At 40.8% G+C, this 18,768-nt stretch overlaps 2 protein-coding genes across 2 annotated transcripts; one reads left to right on the forward strand and one right to left on the reverse strand.

Moving 5' to 3' along the window:
- Positions 1-966: 966 nt before the first annotated feature.
- azin1b (antizyme inhibitor 1b) lies at positions 967-8,088 on the reverse strand. The gene is made up of 11 exons (XM_020090763.2): positions 7,886-8,088; positions 6,422-6,565; positions 5,780-5,978; positions 5,432-5,605; positions 5,004-5,176; positions 4,689-4,902; positions 4,506-4,580; positions 3,866-4,031; positions 3,535-3,644; positions 2,604-2,815; positions 967-2,513 (listed from the first exon to the last, which is right to left on the reverse strand). The coding sequence occupies exons 3-11, from the start codon at positions 5,879-5,881 to the stop codon at positions 2,438-2,440; spliced, it is 1,302 nt and encodes a 433-aa protein (XP_019946322.1). The 5' UTR covers positions 5,882-5,978; positions 6,422-6,565; positions 7,886-8,088; the 3' UTR covers positions 967-2,437.
- A 4,149-nt stretch (positions 8,089-12,237) lies between these two features.
- Positions 12,238-18,215, forward strand: atp6v1c1b (ATPase H+ transporting V1 subunit C1b). Its single transcript, XM_020090972.2, has 13 exons — positions 12,238-12,432; positions 13,325-13,488; positions 13,587-13,654; positions 13,807-13,892; positions 14,003-14,097; positions 14,220-14,311; positions 14,620-14,718; positions 14,967-15,035; positions 15,863-15,955; positions 16,196-16,289; positions 16,622-16,719; positions 16,834-16,957; positions 17,343-18,215. The coding sequence occupies exons 2-13, from the start codon at positions 13,357-13,359 to the stop codon at positions 17,439-17,441; spliced, it is 1,149 nt and encodes a 382-aa protein (XP_019946531.1). The 5' UTR covers positions 12,238-12,432; positions 13,325-13,356; the 3' UTR covers positions 17,442-18,215.
- Positions 18,216-18,768: the final 553 nt, after the last annotated feature.

Here is an 18,768-nt window from a genome sequence, read left to right on the forward strand (position 1 = left end):
CCATATAAATGATTAGATACTTCAATGCACAGGTGCAAGAAGATGGCTGCTGAGCTCGTTAGTATTTATTCTGTAACTACAGTATATTGCATTTACTGCGTTTGTAATCTAAGCTCCTGGGCATGTTGGTTTTTACTACGACAAAACTCAGCAACAGTTGATTCGACTCGACTCAATTACTCAAAGATACTTATTTTTGGCTGCTAGAGTTGATAATCATTGTGTCCTGTGTTTTTATGCATCTTTTTTAGGGACTGAGCTGCTGGATTGGAATCATTTTTTCTTTGATAACAATCAAAACTATTCTATGCTAATATCAAAAACATTTCATGAGTATACTATTAGAATGAATGGATCACAAAGGCCAGTTGAATTAAATAGAATAAACAGTGCATCTAATAGACGATAAAACAGAATACCTCCCTGGTAAAATACAAATTACTGACCAGCTTGAACCATTAATATGACAGGTTTCCAACACTATCTTTTAATTCAAGGACCCAATGTGGCGTGGATCGACACAAGGAACCAGCCTAGTTACTAATAAAAATCAAAATGATTTACGAGTTGACAAGATGCATTTTCAAGTTGAAAAGCTGAGAGATGGTGGAAGACACAAGCAGAAAGCTAAACTTAAATTTCTATTTTAGTAGAAAATATATATATTCAAGCACCTTCAATGACCCATGTTGATATTCTAATATTTTGTTTGAGCAGTTAAGGATTAATAAGATCTGCAGAAGTGTTAAATACGTTACACATCACCTCCACTAAAACGCAGCAGCCCTAAATCTGGCTTGCAGATTGTTTCATATATTCAGAACACACTCACCAGAGTCATGTCTGATCAGAAACATATGGTTGTAACTTATTTTGCAAACAGTGACAAGTTTATCGAGAACATGTGCAAGTAACCCACAACTGTTCCACCTCCCAATGCCAAAGATCAAACAAACACAAGATAAATGATTTCAGTCAGAAATGTATTAAATTAATCACTTTAACAAGCACAATTTACAGTCAAAACAGGCTATGGTCCATTAGTGCCTTAGACAAGCATGTAATTAATACATTAGTAATTTTTAACACGAGGGCAGGATTCTTTAAAAACTGCAGTTGAGTCAGGTCATCTTTAATATCATCAGACTTGATTGAGCTGTACAAGTGACTGCAATATGTCCCTCGTATCTTTAGAGAGGCATGAGGAAACGTCTGGCGTTTAATTCATCATTCATCATTTGTGTACAACTAACATGTCATATTTTAAAGATAGACATGTAAGTCTATGTCCGCTGCATACACATCATATATGTTCGAGCATGTTTCAGAACATGATCCTTTGCTGGTTTTTCAGTTCTTGGGAGAATAGGGAGCAATCTCTATGCAAGAGACACTGATATGAAAAACTTAAAACAAAAAACAGGGCTGCATTGGTAAATGTCACAGTATTTCTTTAACCTACAAAAGATCTTGTGCATGTAAAACCAGATAACATCTGTCTAATAGAGGTGAGGAGTGTGTTTGGGTGTATGCAGCTTCTCTGTGTTGAAAGCTAACTCAGTGTAAAAAGAATCTCTCATAGCATTTCCTTCAAGTGCTTTGAGTAGAGAGAAACCACTGAGGTCACAAATGGCAATCACAGCACACTTATATCCATGTAGCGTTTAAAAAAACAAAACAAAACATTGATATCTTGTCAGGAAAACACTGTTAGATGGGCCACAGCATAATACCTGGGCAAAACACACAAAGACGGAGCATTAAATATGTCCCGGTAATATCTGAATCCAATAAATAAAGATGCATTGAGGTGAACTGCAATAAAGAAAAAGGTTACATCATTGTCATAATTTAATTTAAACTCTGCCAAGTGAGGGCTCTGAAATACAGAATGCACACGAGGCATTGATTCTTTGAATCTCTTCAAAAATCATCTACAGACAAAATGTGAGTTGAACAGATACAGGATTTACAAGACTGTCAACAGATAATCAAGAAAGAACAGGATTGAAATCAATTGTACATTTTGTAAACTGGATTTGTTATAATTAGGAAAAAAACCACCCCAAACAAGTTGGAGGGCCCCATCTCCAGAGAGTCGTCCATTTTGTTGCATAATGTCATTTGAGCTTGGGCTGGAGTTCTTTTAGCTGACATGTTTTTTGAGTCCATTAGAGGGAGGAGTAAAGATACACAACCTTCCAGATAACATTTTAGACAATTGAGGTATCAAACTACAATTGTTAACCGTTTGTAGGAGGTAAAGAAAGTCAAATTCCTGGAAGAAATAATAGGATGCTGGATTTTCTGAGGTGGCTGGAATGTTGACCACATTTAGCCCCCGATCTTAAATACCACGCTGACCCCTTGACTCATAGTGAAAGGACAGGCAAAGGAGGGTCTGTGCAATTGGATACAGGACAGGGGCAGAGGGTAGTTACGCACTGTACTGGACCATGGAGAAAGTCTTCATGGCACTGTCCAGTGCCACACCAGCCTCCTGCATTTCGTACCTGTGAACAACACCAAACATCAATATCAGTTCTTGGAAAAACATATATTACGTCCATGCTTGTATTAGTGATGAATCACTCCGTACTCACCAATCAGAGGTGGAGACAGTGTAGTAGACAGGCGGCTGGGGAGAGCTGGATAGTGATTCCTCCAGGCTGCACGCTCCCATGTTGGAGAATAGAAGCCAGTCTCCCACACTGAGCTCAGGCAACAGGCAGCGATCCACCACCTGGTCCAGATCATCCAATGTCGGACCCCATAGGCTGCTGGGATAGACCGTCTCCTCAGCACACAGCACACGCTGCAGAGAGGAAACCGTGTCGTTAAGATTTGCAATAAGGAAAGCTATAATCAACTTCTGTCACAGTTAATAATAATAATGCCCTGTAAAAAAGGAGCTATACAAATGATAATCATTTCAATCTGCAAGCAAAGAAATTATGCTTTGTAAAAACATTTTCATTATATGAAACATAGATTATAATTTTCAAACTGTATTCCTATAGTAGCTAAAAGTAGTTTGAACAGTTATCTGTCCTCTGCTGGTTATTATCTAGAAATCAAACTAAATGTCAATAGCCACTAACTACAACTATAAGCGTGTAAGTACAAGAGGTCAGGGTGTTACAACCCTGAAGCATTACATCAACATTTCTACGTCACTGTTTATTTTACCTCAACCTTTTTACATAACTGCAGCCCTGCTTTTACATAACGCAATCTGATTAGGGTTATTTTTAGTTATTTTTGATTGTAAGGTTCACAGAGCGCATTAGAGGAAATTAATCATTTACAGTCACTGGTCCTGATCTGGCAGGAGTTTCAGTTTGGGTATCAATCCACTGTTTGTTGGACTAAATGTCACATCAGGACAACACAGTTTTAAATAATTTGAATGAGAAAACCCAGATTCAATGTATTCGAGTCGAATACACTCACAATGAATTAACCCACTTTCCCTGATACAATTTGAGCGGCTCCATTCATTCTTGAATGGGGTTGACTGGGAGGCCGACTAACCTTGTGCACTGACGGGGCAGCGATGGAGTTTCCAACCAGCTTTCGGCTGAATGGGCCATAAACACCCTCATTCATGTAGTACAGGAACTCCGTATCCTCGTTGTTCTCACCTGTGAATGTATAGTGAGTCACCGTGTCAGAAAAGTAGAATATTGCCTACAACCTGAGGTCTCAAGAGTCAGACTTGATTATGTAACAGCATGTGTAAAAAACTAAAAACAAATATGAGAATTACCATCCACACATTTTTACAGCCAGGATGCAGAGAGTTATTAAATTCAGAATGAACGCTACTATGGAGGAAAATGAACCAGAGAATTAAGCAACTCACCCTGAACAAGGCTGTCCCAGCAGCGGGTCACCACTTTTTTGCCAATCAAATTGACAGCCAGGCTGAAAGCTGAGGCCACGTAGAAGCTGCCGGGCTGAGCCAACACTTGCACACCAGACAGTGGGGAGAAGTAGGCGTCCAGCAGCGGCCTGACTGCAGACTCAACCTGCACACACAATGTTCAACCAAATACGCAGTCAGAGTGTGTTTCCAGAAAAAGGAAGCAACCTGAAATCTATTACCCTCTGTGTGTTTTAGTGGCAGGTAATAGAAATAATGATTGAGCTATAAAAAAAAGATCCAGTGGTGCAGGTGTACTGGTATCTCACATCATTGTGCTGCCTAAATAGTAAATTTGTCAAATCTTTTACCACCTGTTGATGGTTTATTAACAAAATTCAGATTTTCCCATGTGAAAGTAAGTTGACACTCATTTGCATTCATCATTTTTTTTAAGGAGCTTTTCCCTTTTTTATTTAAGCCAAGAATTTGAAGAATGTGTGCTTTGATATTTGGCATTTACTCAAAAGATTTTAATGAAAGTTTATGTAAAGTTCGGGTAATGGCCAACTAGTTTCTGTTTCAGCTCTTAAGTCTGACCGAAGCATAATGAATCATGTCACAGCTGTTTAACACTTACCTGTTTGAGCTGAAACTCTGTGCCTGTAAATCCACCACCAATGTCTAGGATGTTCATGTTAAAGCCCAGATCCACCTAAACAGAAAAAGACATCCTTCAATAAAAAGAAACTGAGGTTCAATAAAATAATCTTGTATGGATATATCTATTAAATTATATAGATATTTTCTAGACTGTACTCACCCCCATGTCAAACACACAGCGGGCGTCTGACAGTGCGTGGGTGTAAGCCTGTTGTAGGTCTAGGCAGGAGCTGGGGATGTGGAAGGTCACGCCCACCACCTGGATGCCTTGCTCCTTGGCTGCCTCCAACAGGTGCCGGCAGCTCTTCAGAGAGGAGCCGATGGTCATGCTGGTCTCAGCCGCATGGGCCTCAGTGGTCAACTGCAGCAGCAACCTAGAAGAGACAGAAAAACACATTAGCCAGGGAGCAAAACATGTATGAATAATCTTTCTAAGCAAGACAAATAAAGTTTGCTGCAGAATCTGATCACTTACTTTGCACTCGGGTGTAGACGGGAAATCTTGGACAACTCGGCCTCATTCTCACAAACAAGGTACTGGATGTTGTTCTTGGCAGCATACTTAATGTGGGCAAGCTGCTTGCAAACACCTGACAGAATGATGTTTTCTGGTGGCACCCCGTGCTCCAGAACCAGGTTCATTTCAGCCTGAGGGGGAAAGAGGCTGTTATGTTAGATAAACAGATGCAACTAAGTCTAAAAACCACATTGAAATCAATCAAAAACCAAGAGTGTTATGCAAGTTGAAAAGGCGACAGTCATCAGCTGACCAGTAATCAATTATGTGCTTGTAATGTAATGGACCCAAACTGTTAGGAGCCATCATAAGAGGGTGAAGCCCTGAGCAGTTTGTAAAAAGAAACTAAAAGTAAAAAAATCAGAGCTGATTGAATTAGTCTTTACCTTGTTGGTGCAAACAAAGCCCAAGCCCAAGGAAGCCAGCACCTGGGTGACTGCAGGGCTGCTGTTGCACTTGACTGGGTAGTAGGGCTGCAGTTGTGGCACTGTGCTCTGCCAGCACGCATGCTGCCGCATCAGGGCACCAAGGTCGCCCACAACAAACGCACTCTTCCCAACCTGTGAACACAAGAGAAGTTGAAGGTTGCAACAGATTAAACGAAGCAATTGGTCAAACTACTTAAAATCAGACTCTGACAAGGAGGTTATCGTCTCAACTGGAGAAAACCTGCTGCACATTATAGTACCAATGACTGGAGAATTTAGATAATTCCCTCTACAAGCTGAACTGACCAGAGTCTGCTCGCAGATGTGCCCGTCAATAACATCTTCAAGGGTCACTCCTCCCTCCAGAAGTTCAATGATGCAGTTGGGTTTGTCAGCGAGTCCTTTCATCTCAACCGTATTCCGCTAATCCGACAATCATAAAGAACAGATAAACAAGTCAAGGGGTCACGACTGAGCCAATGGGGTCCTGCCGGTATGCAACAAACTGGAAAAGACAGAGAGAGACAGAGAAACAAAACGGGACTATTAGCATGACCACAATAAATATTTTTTGTGAGATTAAATCACAGACATAGCACCTATTAAAAATTAACCACAGCATCTACACATTACACAATCGTAGTCGATGTGGACAAGATGTGTTTTATAAAAACTAACAAGACTCAAAGTACTAAAGTATTTTGAATAGTCTTCTTTTATTTACAGTCTCACAGAACTTCTCTCCAAACAAGACAAAACACATTTGTTTCTGTGCAATTAGTAATTCTGTAAACTCCAGACCCCTCATTGAGCTTTTGTTTGAATCTACTCATTTCCCAACACAAATCTGTTAACTCACACAGTGGTTTGCCAAATTCTACCCAGGACACAATGATCCTGGACTTTGCTATGAGATGCATGTGTGCACACAGACACTGAGTCACTCACATGGACAAGTCAGGAGATGGACCCGTCCCGCTATCAGCTAGGATCCCAAGGCGGCTCAGCGTTGAAGTCAAAGTTCTCCCGGTAAAGAGCTGCCCCTAGCCCCTCCGGGTAGCGCTCATACACCTGTGCAGAGACAGGGGAGCCCTGAGAGACAAACACATGAATATTAGCTCTCAACACACAGTCACTGTATGAAGACAACATGTCCTGTACCTTGTTTATCCCAGCAAGAAAAAAAAACAAGTGTTGCACTGTCACCGGCTAAGCTTGTCTGTCACCCATGTATTCACATTTGTCCTCACTGTGGTCAAAGTTCAGTTACGGGTTACAGGTTCAGTTAAGCATCTCCCACACGTCTTTGCATGGCTTAGAAATGAGTAATGAAGCAATATCAACATGTATCCCAAAATAACAAAGTTCAATATACATTGAAATATTGCCTGTATATTATCCAAGCACAGTGAGGAGGTATAACACATAACTGATCTACTTTTATAAAGTGTCTGTCATTGTTTAAAAACACAACTTTCACTTAGAGGTAGAAATCAGTCTTTAAACGTGAACATAACATTTATTGTGATGATTATCAATATTGGCTTATTTGAAACTACCATTGAAATGTTTGGCCACATCTCCCAGATTAAACTTGAATTGTGATGTACAACTAGTGAGGTTAAAAAGTCCCGTGTTTCCTTTGAAATCTAGTGGTGAACAAGGTTAAAAATAAACAGTTATTAAACTCATCTCAGTACAAAAGACAGCATAGTAAAGAAAAACTTTCTGTGGAAAACACCCACGAAGAAGAGTTCAAAACTTTCCCAGTCAGTCAATCAGTCTATGAAATTAAATATAAATAACATCTTTTGTGAGAAACATCGACATTGCATGATGTGAACACATTCCTCTTAATCGAACTTTTGGCCAGATGATGATATTATCTCTATTACTTCACATTGTCTAACTACAGCCTGCGCATGCGTAGTGACGGCGCAATGGAGTCACAACTTGACAGGAGATATATTCACGAACACTATAATTCTTAAAAACACCGGGTCACCAAGACAACACACCGAACAGCGACTGTGCCCCGTGTATTTCTACACACGACACGTATAACCGTGTTAGCTACAGCGAGCACAGTGTACGCCGCGGCTCAGGACATGGCGCTAGCGAGAGAGCGGCTAATGTGGACGGCGACAGAAGAAGCTCGTGTTCGCGCTGAATTTTTCCTCTAAAACCACAAACAAGCCGCAGCACGGACACAACACACGGACAGAAAGTGGACTCGAGCGTCGCTACGACACCGCAAACGACCGACAAAGCGCCGGGGACGCGTGAAAAGCCACAACTCAATGAATCGGTCTGTCATGTGTGGCAGGAAGGCAGAAGGACCAGCCCGCCATGTTACGTGCGAATCCACAGAGCTCAACCGGGGGGAAGCGCCTCCTGCTTCTCGGTACTTACGTGAGATAACGGCCAGAATGTTTTGGAAAATCGTCTTCTCTTTTTCGGCGGAATTTTTAAAGAGTAGTGGGCACAGCGATGAAAGAAAGAACGAGGGCTGGTGGGGCCATATGGTCGCGTTGAGGGCCGGTGGAGGGGGTCGGGCTGGTGTCTTCTCTCCGGGCTGGTGGGTGGAGATCGACTGTGAGCCGAGCACAGGAAGTGGAGCGGCTCATCAACCGACCCGAGGGGGGTGGGGGGGGGGCGGGACCTGGGGTTCGGTTCCGCCAATGAGCGCGCTGTGTTCCTCGTGCTCACGCCAAATATGCGTTTCCGACGCTTCACGCAAGAACCCGCGATGTTTGTTCACGTTACATAAAAGCGTCAACTTTCCGCTCATGGCCTCCGCCGCTCGTGTTGTGGTCCGACTACACTGATGCACTTGTGCTGCTTCACAGAAGAGACACGGGAGACGGAACTTTATTAAAAAAAACAGTCTGACTTCACACTCTGAGTTCTAACAGCGTCCTCTTCAAGCATAACACTCATATGATATTTTCTTCCTTTTATTTTTTGGTTTTGATTCCAAAAAATAAAAGGAAGAAAATAACACAACTTTGTAAACACATTTTTAGATTAGATTTCCAAAGATCATTAAAAGGGATAAAAAAAATGGAAATCCACTCATTATTTAATCACCACTATGCTCATGGAGGGGTGGGTGAAGTGTTTGAGTCCGCAAAAGTATTGTGGAGTTTCAGGGGTAAACAGCGTTTGCAGCCGAATCAAATGTAAATGATGCTGTTTTGAGTCAAATATGAATGTCGGGGCTTGCGGAATATGGATGTCACCACAGGAGCAGTATCACACCACTTCACCCACCCCTCCATCAGCACAGTGGTGAGTAGATAATGATTGAATTATCATTTTGGATGAACTATCACTTTAAGCAGTCTGCTGTAAATATGAAGTTGTGGCTGACACTTTGTACCTCTTGTCTGATAAGCTCTAATATTGTTTGTTTAGCCCGTAGGCAAAACTTTGGACTATCCATAATCAAAGGTTATGTACGCTTTATTCTTTGCCACTAGGTGTCGCCCCAGCACCAGCTTCAAAACGAAAGCTTCGTCGGCCCTGTCGACACACCTGTCGATTCCGGTCAAAAGCAAAGTGTTGCTCAACACAGTCCATGGATGTTGCGATGGCAAGTAAAAATGGTTTAAACGCACAGCCATAAACAAAACAGAATACATTTACTACAGCTAGCTGCTGTACACACTTGTTTAATGGGTTCGTCACAGTAATTGTGTCAGTGTCAGAACAATTGTAGATATCTACAGTCGTAAACTGGTCCAGTGGTTTAACTGGGAGGAACCAGAGCAACCATCAAAACAAGGGACCGGGAATTTCAGTTTTACACACACACAGGGAGTGGGGTTTCTGTCTCTGCTCAGGACGCCATTTCATCACACAGAAAATAATAGATGACTGTTACGTGAATGTTTAAAATCTTTAAGTCTATGTGAGAAATGGCTTAAGAGACTAAATTAAAACTTTTTAATGCTGTAGTTTGGATTACTGTTGAATGGTTATTGAAAATTGATTTAATGACATTGCAGAAATTAAGTGACTGATCACTGCTAGTCCAACCTGTCTTTTTAGAATATATCATCTTGTCCTATATTCTAGAATAAAAACACCTTCTGGAATTCACAGATGTCCTGAGGATATACTTCTACATTTATTACTTAAATCTATCTGAGAATGCAAGTTAGATGCATGTTGTTATCATCATCACATTGACTGACTCACCTCTGCACCTTTTTCTACATTCACATCGAGATGTAAAGAGTTTTTAAAACAATGTTGTGGACCTGACATAACTTTCAGGACACTCAAAAGACAAAATATGCCTCCATCTGTCTTTGCTTTTGTCGTTCACCATGTTCCTGCTTGTATGTGATGAAATTCTAAGATTTAAGAGCTTATTGAATACTTTTGTTGATTAGTCCCTAAGCCTCTGTCACACTCAATTCTAGCTTCATTTTAACTGTGATAATTGAATGTTTCACGCCATCCAGTTTGATAGGAAGAAATTCATTTAGCAAAATTAATTTGATTAAGCATGGAAGTCAGGAGTTTGGAACAACGCTGAAAAAACTCGGCCTGCAGCCTCCTTAAGTCGTATGACTCGTGTTCCTGTGGTGCTGGTGCAGTGTGTGTATCCGTCTGCCTGTCCAACAGCTCTTATCTTGGTTTTATGACTCCGGAGGACACTGTGTTCACTAAACTTTCCAAAACACAGGAGTCCACACAACAAGGAAGGTCCTCTGGCAGTACACTGACACTAACATTTTGAAATATCTCAGTTGGCTGGTCTCCATTACTGTTTAGAGAGCAAGTGACATGGCTCAATGTATGGGTTCATTCTGTGAGGTTATAGCTGAAGGCCCGGAAGCGCACACTGCATATGACTAATCAAATTGGGCCACAAGTTATTTCCAGGGATTGGTTTGTAAATAAATCTGTTTGGTACTAGTGGGAGTCAAGTGAAGTATTATCTTATGTAGAATAGTCTTATATATAATATTATTATTGTTAACAATAACAAGATTAAGTTCATAACAGAGCAAGTGAAACACCAATAGAATAATACTTCCATTTAGTAATCATATTGTGTATTTATGTTCAAAATAAAAATCAGTGTTGTGATTTCATTAATTCCCAGTTTAAGTAAACAAACAGATTTGGATTATGAATGTCAATTATAGTATCAAGAACAGTGGAAATGAAAGTTTGGATAATCATTTTTAATTGGGTTTAATGCTGCTTCCTTTAATACTGTCCCAATTTCCAATCAACAATGCAACTCAGTGGAGAGTGTAAAGCATCAAGCTTCAAGGTTCAAGTCAGGGTCCATGGAGCAGGAGCTAATGAGACTTTGTTTGTGCTTCAGTTCCACTTAGTTTTGCTAAATGCCTCCACTGTCCTCAGGTCCAAAATTGAATTTGCAACCAGAAGTAACAGATATAAACAAACAACAGCACAAACAATTGATTCTCCAGAACCCCAACACACCCACAAATCCAAAATGAAAATATTTTCCAAGAAACGAAGGCTTCAACAAGGACAAGTGATCAAATTGTAAGAATGCAGGGGTGGCTGGGTGGTTCGGCCAGTAACTGTACATGTGGCAGCAGATAAACATTTTAGTGATACAACTGTTGAACAGCACAGAAGCACAGGTGAAGATGTAACTTAATAAATATCCATAACACACCGTAAACATCTTATTCTTCATTGTCTGTGATGTTCAAATCTTCATATGAGATTGAGGGACAGGACTTGTTAAGAGCAGTTGACCTTAAGACCTTTACTATATATACATTCTATGCCTCTGTAACTGTTAGATAATGTAGTAGCTACATTTCACCACAGGAGGTCAATGTTGAGACGGACTGACCGAGCTGTCAAAACAAACCATCATGCTGCCTTCACGTACCAGCGGAAATGATCTAACAGACATTCTAACAAATGGAGAGCAAGTAATCAAACAGCAGGAGGTAACACCCATGTTCACCGTATGAATCAAACAACTCAGGTGTCATAAAATGTATTTTCTCCTCAGCAAAATACTTCTTTGACGAATGCATTATGGCGTAACCGATCATCTATTATAGATAAAACTTTATAGCTTTATAGTAATGAAAGAAAAATCTAATTTTAACAATGTATCCCTGACATATATAGAACTACCAATTACTCACCACGTGGAATTTTAGCACTTTCTTTGAAAACCACTTTCAGCCCTCGAGGGAAATAATGGACTAACTGCACTTTGCACAATCCAGTCTCTTGTGTTTCCTAACTTGCATCATTCCTTCCCTGGTTCTAATAGTAATTTTTGTAATTAATTTTGTTTCCTATTTTCCTATTTTTTATATTTAGACTCTCACAAATACACTACAAATGCCTTTTGTGTGTGTAAACCTGCCAATTCTGATTCTGTTATAGATAGATACTTTATTAATCCCAGGGACATTTAGGCATCCAGTAGTACACACAAAAGTCAAACACAGTAGTATATATGTATGATAAAAGTGTATATATATATATACAGATAAATACAGATTTAAAGATAAGTAACTGAAGCTATATAAAGTTGTGCATTAGACTAACATAGCCTGTAAAATCTTGGTACAGCAGATGTAGACACCTCAGCTATATACTTTATGAATACTTTACACACACTCTATGACTTTAAAGTATCTATAGTGTCCAGGTGTGAGTATATTTGTTAATGAAGTCCCTGCTCCACACAGACGTTTTCTGCCTCTGACCTTTGACTTTACGTCCGGATGCTGAAAATAACGACGGTCAGCGAACGCGTGAATCCAGCGCAGGAGCTCGGCGGCGTGTGCGCATGCGCAGCGGCCCGGTCAGCTGACGGTGAGGATCCGTGTTGAAGGATTGAAGACTCGTCTCGATCTGAGCTATGAACCCGAGGCTGCGATCGCTCCACTGAACAGAACCGTGCGGACCGAAGCCTGCAGCCGCTCAACTCACCGGTGAGTGCGACCACACACACACGTTCACGACGTCGTGACGGCGACAGACTGCGACAAAAACAAGCTCGTGTCCTCAGCAGGATGCTAACAGGGTCTAAACACGCAGCAGCAGCAGCAGGTTTATTTGTTTATTTACGTGCTTTCTGTCTCTGATTTTCATTTAGAGGACGATCAACAAAACTGATCTGAACAACAGCAGCAAGCTTGTGTGTTGGTGTTTGTTCGTGTTAACGATGAGCTGGATCAGTGTTTAGCCACCACACACACACACACACACACACACACACACACACACACTGATCATATGACAGTCAATCAGCAGACACGGAGACACGTCTGTCCCTGTTGTCTTGATGCAATCAGTCAGAGCTGCACTGAGACATGAGAGGAAGTCCTGAAATCTGAGGCAAAGGAAAAGTCAAAAGAGGAACAGAGGCCTTGGTAATGTGACTCTGACTCATGAAGGTACACTGGTGGTCAGTGGTGGGAAAAGTACAACCCTTGTACTAATGTACTAATGATGAATTGTAACGATACTCAGGAGTAAAACTACTAAACGATTATGTATTAATCAACATGCAGGATGAACCCCTCACTTTTTTTACTATCACATACTGCATTGTATTATTGGGTTTTTATTATTGATGCATTAACATAGAATGAGCATTATTATCTTGGTTAAGATGGAGTGGGCCTCTGCTATCAAATCTATTGTTGGTGAATCATGTGCTTTGGAATTGTAGACTTAATAATATTATGTCATAATAACGCATTTGGAAAATCTGTGGTGATGCTGGTTATTTATAAAACCTGACATGAATCCCAGCAGCAGATCAGCATCCTGGACAAAAAAGATTTAGAAATCATTTTTCTCTTACCTTCCTGCCGTCAGAGACCCGGTGGAATAAACTCCTGCCAGCAGCCATGACAGAATTCTGGTTGATCTCTGCTCCGGGGGAGAAGACGTGTCAGCAGACGTGGGACAAGCTGATGGTCGCCACCTCCCGCACCAACAACCTCTCCACCAACAACAAGTTCAACATCCCCGACCTCAAGGTTAAACACAGCAGTCCTCTGTAGGAAATGTGTGAGTGAACGGGACAAGAGGCCACGATGGGGCTTTTTTTATAATCTTGTGCTCCTGTGTCTCTCAGGTTGGAACGCTAGACGTGTTAGTGGGTTTGTCGGATGAGTTGGCTAAACTGGACACCTTTGTGGAGAGGTAAACTTTACAACACGCTCTTGTTCAGGTTTTGTTTTTGTGATGAATCACATCACATTTTGCTGACTCTTTCTCCTGTCCTCTGATTCCATCCTGTTGATCTCCAACCCTCCTCCTCACCCTCATCTTCATCGTCGTGTGTCATGCTCCAGTGTGGTGAAGAAGGTCGCTCAGTACATGGCTGACGTTCTGGAGGACAGCCGAGACAAAGTCCAGGAGAACCTACTGGCTAATGGAGGTAATCGCGTCAACTTGCTAATTGTCTCTGTGTGTACTTCAGTGTTTTTCATAGCACCTGTGTAAGTGGATGTGATCATTGCTTTGATTTATATTTTGTGCTCCTTACAGTGGACCTGGTCACCTATATCACCAGATTTCAGTGGGACATGGCTAAATACCCGATCAAACAGTCCCTGAAAAACATCTCTGAGATCATCTCTAAGGTGTGTTGAAACAAAATCTGATGGATTGTGCACACAGTATGTTTTCTGGTCAGAACAGAAAAAATGCTCCTCAGTGGAACCGGCCTCTCAACAGCCGCCACCTTCTCCTGTTTGGTTCACAGCAAGGAACTCAGATCGACAACGACCTGAAGGCCAGAGCTTCAGCCTACAACAACCTGAAGGGAAATCTGCAGAACCTGGAGAGGAAGAACGCGTACGTAAAACACTTATTAGAAAATAGATGGAGAGTATCCCTTGCATGTTTGTTTTCCATTTACATTTTTGCCTTCATAATATATCATTCTCTTCTTTGGTGATTCAGAGTTTTACAGAAGATCAAATTTCTTTATACGTGGCCTTGAATCTAATTGTGTCAAAAGTAAAATACTGTTTCCCTTCTCAATTTAATAATGATTATAATAAATAAAATTACAACCGAAGATGAGATTAAAATATTTACTGAAGGTTGTGTAAAGAGATGTTTCTCATGTTTCCTGTGTGTTGTCATGTGTTGTCCTGTAGGGGGAGCTTGTTGACCAGGAGTCTGGCGGACATAGTGAAGAAGGAGGACTTTGTACTGGACTCAGAGTATCTGATTACGATGCTGGTGGTCGTCCCTAAGTAAGTGCACCCACGTCACTATTTGTACATTCAATATGAAGACTGTTTTGTTTTAATGATTTCCTGAAGTAGTTTTGTTTTTATAACATAATGTGCGTTACATGCAGCAAACCGACAATCATATGAAATGCATCAGCACACATGCATCTTCTTTAAATTAGTCTTTTATTTTTTTGAGATCGGCCCTAAAATTCCATGTTCAAATATAAAATCCGTTGCTGTCATCTTTTCCTCTCCTCCCTCATCAGGACGAGCTACACTGATTGGCAGAAGATGTATGAAACGCTGGCTGAGATGGTTGTACCTCGCTCCACGAAGTAAGGATCACTAGAGGAGTCACTTCTCATTTGCTACAGGAAGAAGACAAAAGCTCTATTTGATTTATTTGTCTTTAACTGACAAAAACTTTGCCAAAGATAAAGGACATTCCTGTTGTCGCTAATCAATCTTTTATCTCCATCGGTTGGTTTGACCCCTCCTCTCGCTCCCTCGCCGCTCTCCTCTCTTGACTCATACTAAAATGGGCCACATTACACACTTGACCTGCAAAAAGCAATCGAATCATATTCGAATAGGAAACATAATGCGGTTGATCTGTAGAAAGTAATTGACCTTTTGCCAACATGAGCAGATGATTTGAGACATCAGGATGGACACGGGTCAGTGGGATGTGGTAACCTAGCAACCTATATCTTCAGAACTGATACTGAGCACTATCTAAGGATGTGACTTGGAAACAGGACACTTCCCAGGATCCCTGAGAGAAATCTAGAGTCGTGAGGACGTTTGTCAAATTGTTTTCCTGAAATTTAACATAAGCTCCACAACTAGATAAGAATAAGTAGTAAAGTATAATAGTTTATTTTATATAGAATATTTACATATGTATAAGTATTCCTGGGGTCTTGTCATTTGCAATGTGCTATATCTGATACGGTTGCTGTGCTAAAACATAGCTATAGTACAAATGGATGGTAGTAATGTGATGCCTCTAACCGACGGTACAGATGGAGGCTGTAGTTTGGTTTATAAAGTGTTCAGAGAGCCTGTGTGATATTTCTCTTCTAACAAATACTGCTGATTTGTGTGATGTGTGTTCCAGTTCTCATGCTGCTCTGTCTCCCTGTGTCCTCTCCTCTTCCAGGCTCCTGTTCGAAGACCACGACAGCGGCCTGTTCAGCGTCACTCTCTTCAGGAAGGCTGTGGACGACTTCAAACACAAGGCCAGAGAAAACAAGTAAATGACCCCACTTAACTTTCATCATAACAATGTGACCGGTGCAAAGAGTCAATGTGGGGTTCTGCTTTTAGCCTTTTGTTTTCAAAGCTGATTTTTCTTTCTACTGTTTTCTGTGATTGATGTTCGATTACCATTAAGATAGAAGTACATGCATGTGTGTGTCTGTCTGTCTGTCTGTAGTCGTAATCTGTTTGCTGACATCTGATTGCCAACTCTCTGCTGTGTGTCCTGACCCAGGTTTACAGTGCGTGATTTCCAGTACAATGAGGAGGAAATGAAGGCAGACAAAGAAGAAATGACCCGTTTGTCCACTGACAAGAAGAAGCAGTTTGTACGCCTCCTGTTTCCCTTTTTTGATTGTTGAAATATGGTCTGTGTGTATGTGTATATATATGTATATATATATATATATATACATATATGTGTATGTGTATATATATATGTGTATGTATGCTTGTTCAGTGTCAGCTCACTGTTGATTGTTGACATCAAGATTCTGACTATTGGCTTTATTGTGAAAAGACATTATTTGTGTTATTATCAGGTTTAGGTAATCAGAAACATTTGTCTTCATCGAGTTCATATCTGAATGTTGGTGTTTATGTCCATGTGTTCATTAAGATGCACCTAGAAATGATTGAAGTGCTGTTGCTGTACTTTCAGGGGCCGTTGGTGCGATGGCTGAAAGTGAATTTCAGTGAAGCCTTCATTGCGTGGATTCACATAAAAGCTCTGCGGGTGTTTGTGGAGTCAGTGTTGAGGTGAGACAGTTGAGACCTTACAGCTAGAGATGCTTGCCAGAGTGCTTCTCTTTCCATACAGCAAGTGTATGGTTCCATTCATCTGTGCACCTGTCCTGTTGATATGTGTCGTAGATACGGGCTGCCAGTCAACTTCCAGGCCATGTTGCTTCAGCCCAACAAGAAGAACATGAAGAAGCTGAGGGAGGTGCTGTACGACCTGTACAAACATCTGGACAGCAGTGCTGCCGTCATTGATGTGAGTCTCGTTCACACACACTCTTACAAACATCAGGTTGGTAGGTTCGGTTCTGGCCTGGCCCTTTGCTGCAGGTCTTCCCTGCTTTCACACTTTGACTCTGTCCTATCAATAAAGGCCACAGTGGCCAAGACTATATATTTATAAATATATAAAACACATTTACTAAATTATTCATTTTAGTTGTTGCCATGGACAAACATCCCACCATACATGTTCTTAGCTGGACTTTGCTGTGGGGTTCGTCTGTCATCTTTACTATTTATGCTTTATGATTGACTGGTGTCAAATCTGACTAGAAATAGATTTGATCAATATGTGAAAGACATGTTGACATATTGATAAACTGAACATTTGTTTTTACATCTCTTCTTTGTGCCTGCAGGCCTCTATGGACATCCCGGGTCTAAATTTGAGCCAGCAGGAGTACTACCCCTATGTTTACTACAAGATCGACTGCAACCTGCTGGACTTCAAAGTCTAGATTCATCACCATCATCGTCATCATCATCATATACGCAGTAATCTGATGAGCTTTAATTTATTTCCACAACCTCTCTGTTTTTCCTCTCATGTTCTTGGCACATTCCTGAGTGTAAATAGATCAGGTTGTTAGAAACCAGAGGATTGATTAGTGACAACACGTAAAGTAAAGATAGATCACAGAAGTAAACTTGTCTCCAATCATATCTTCTGTTCTAATATACTTGAATGTGGTTCCTCTGTCGTCGCTTCCTGTTTGTACCACGCTGTGGAAGTGACCAGCACCGACCAAAACGGTTGACATTCCCTCAACAAAAGTCAAGTTAAAATCCTGCGTTTTTATTGGCTTCCCCCCCCATCATCCTACTTTATTTAAAGACAGCTGATCAGCTGAAAGACGGGGAGAGAAAAAAATATATGTTAAATATAGTATTTATTTAAAGATTCAAAAATCAGTGAATGTGTTTTTGTTTGTTGAGGTTTTGTAGGTGATGTGTTTTTAGCTCCGCGTAAGGAACGTCTGTTTACAAGTAGATGTTGACCATTGTTTCCTCCCCCTCCAGCTGTGATCCTGTGAAATACTGAAACTGGTAATTTTACAGTATGAAGAAGCAATATGTTTACTGCTTGTTCGCTCCCTTGATTTCTGTATATGAAGCATTTTAAGAATAATTATGGAAGGTCGATGTGAAAATACTATATTGTCAGTATAATTGAAGATTGAACCACATATTTAAAAAATAAATGTGAGAATAAATACTCTATGTGAAAAATATCTGGCTTCAGCTCACTTTGTTGTTTTTTTATATTTATAGTCCATCATTTCATAAGTTATACTTCTTATTGTTTGAGGCTGGAGCCGATCCCAGCTGAGCGAGGTGCAGGGCGTTAGATGTCATATCACATGGTCAATATACAGAGACACACAATTAAAACTTGTACCCACAGGTAGTTTATAGTCTCCAATTAATCTAATGCATGTATTTAAACTGAGGGATGAAGCCAGAAAACTTTGAGAGACCCCACATGAAAAACAATCATTTCATAAGAGCCTTAAAGGGATAGTTCACTCAAAAATGAAAATTCACTCTATCTACTCACGACTATGCTGATGGAGGGGAGGGTGAAGTGTTTGAATCCACAAACACTTTTTTAGTTTCAGGGGAAAACTGTTGCAGCCAAATCCAATACAACTGAAGCAAATGGTACATGCATCCATGCATTTAGTTTTAACAAATAAGGACATATGAGTCTAAAATAAAGCCACACACACACACACACACACACACACACACACACACACACACACACACACACACACACACACA

Source organism: Paralichthys olivaceus, chromosome 20 (genome assembly GCF_024713975.1).
Source record: "Paralichthys olivaceus isolate ysfri-2021 chromosome 20, ASM2471397v2, whole genome shotgun sequence".
In the NCBI taxonomy this organism is placed as follows: domain Eukaryota; kingdom Metazoa; phylum Chordata; class Actinopteri; order Pleuronectiformes; family Paralichthyidae; genus Paralichthys; species Paralichthys olivaceus.

Excerpts from the sequence above, each read along its gene's own strand:
- azin1b (XM_020090763.2), bottom strand. The coding sequence starts at position 5,881 with ATGAAAGGACTCGCTGACAAACCCAACTGCATCATTGAACTTCTGGAG. Across the intron at positions 5,177-5,431 it reads GCTTTGTTTGCACCAACAAG|GCTGAAATGAACCTGGTTCT; the intron begins GTAAAGACTAAT and ends TTTCCCCCTCAG. Across the intron at positions 3,645-3,865 it reads CTGGGACAGCCTTGTTCAGG|GTGAGAACAACGAGGATACG; the intron begins GTGAGTTGCTTA and ends ATACATTCACAG.
- atp6v1c1b (XM_020090972.2), top strand. The coding sequence starts at position 13,357 with ATGACAGAATTCTGGTTGATCTCTGCTCCGGGGGAGAAGACGTGTCAG. Across the intron at positions 13,655-13,806 it reads CTGGACACCTTTGTGGAGAG|TGTGGTGAAGAAGGTCGCTC; the intron begins GTAAACTTTACA and ends GTCATGCTCCAG. Across the intron at positions 16,958-17,342 it reads GCAGTGCTGCCGTCATTGAT|GCCTCTATGGACATCCCGGG; the intron begins GTGAGTCTCGTT and ends TTGTGCCTGCAG.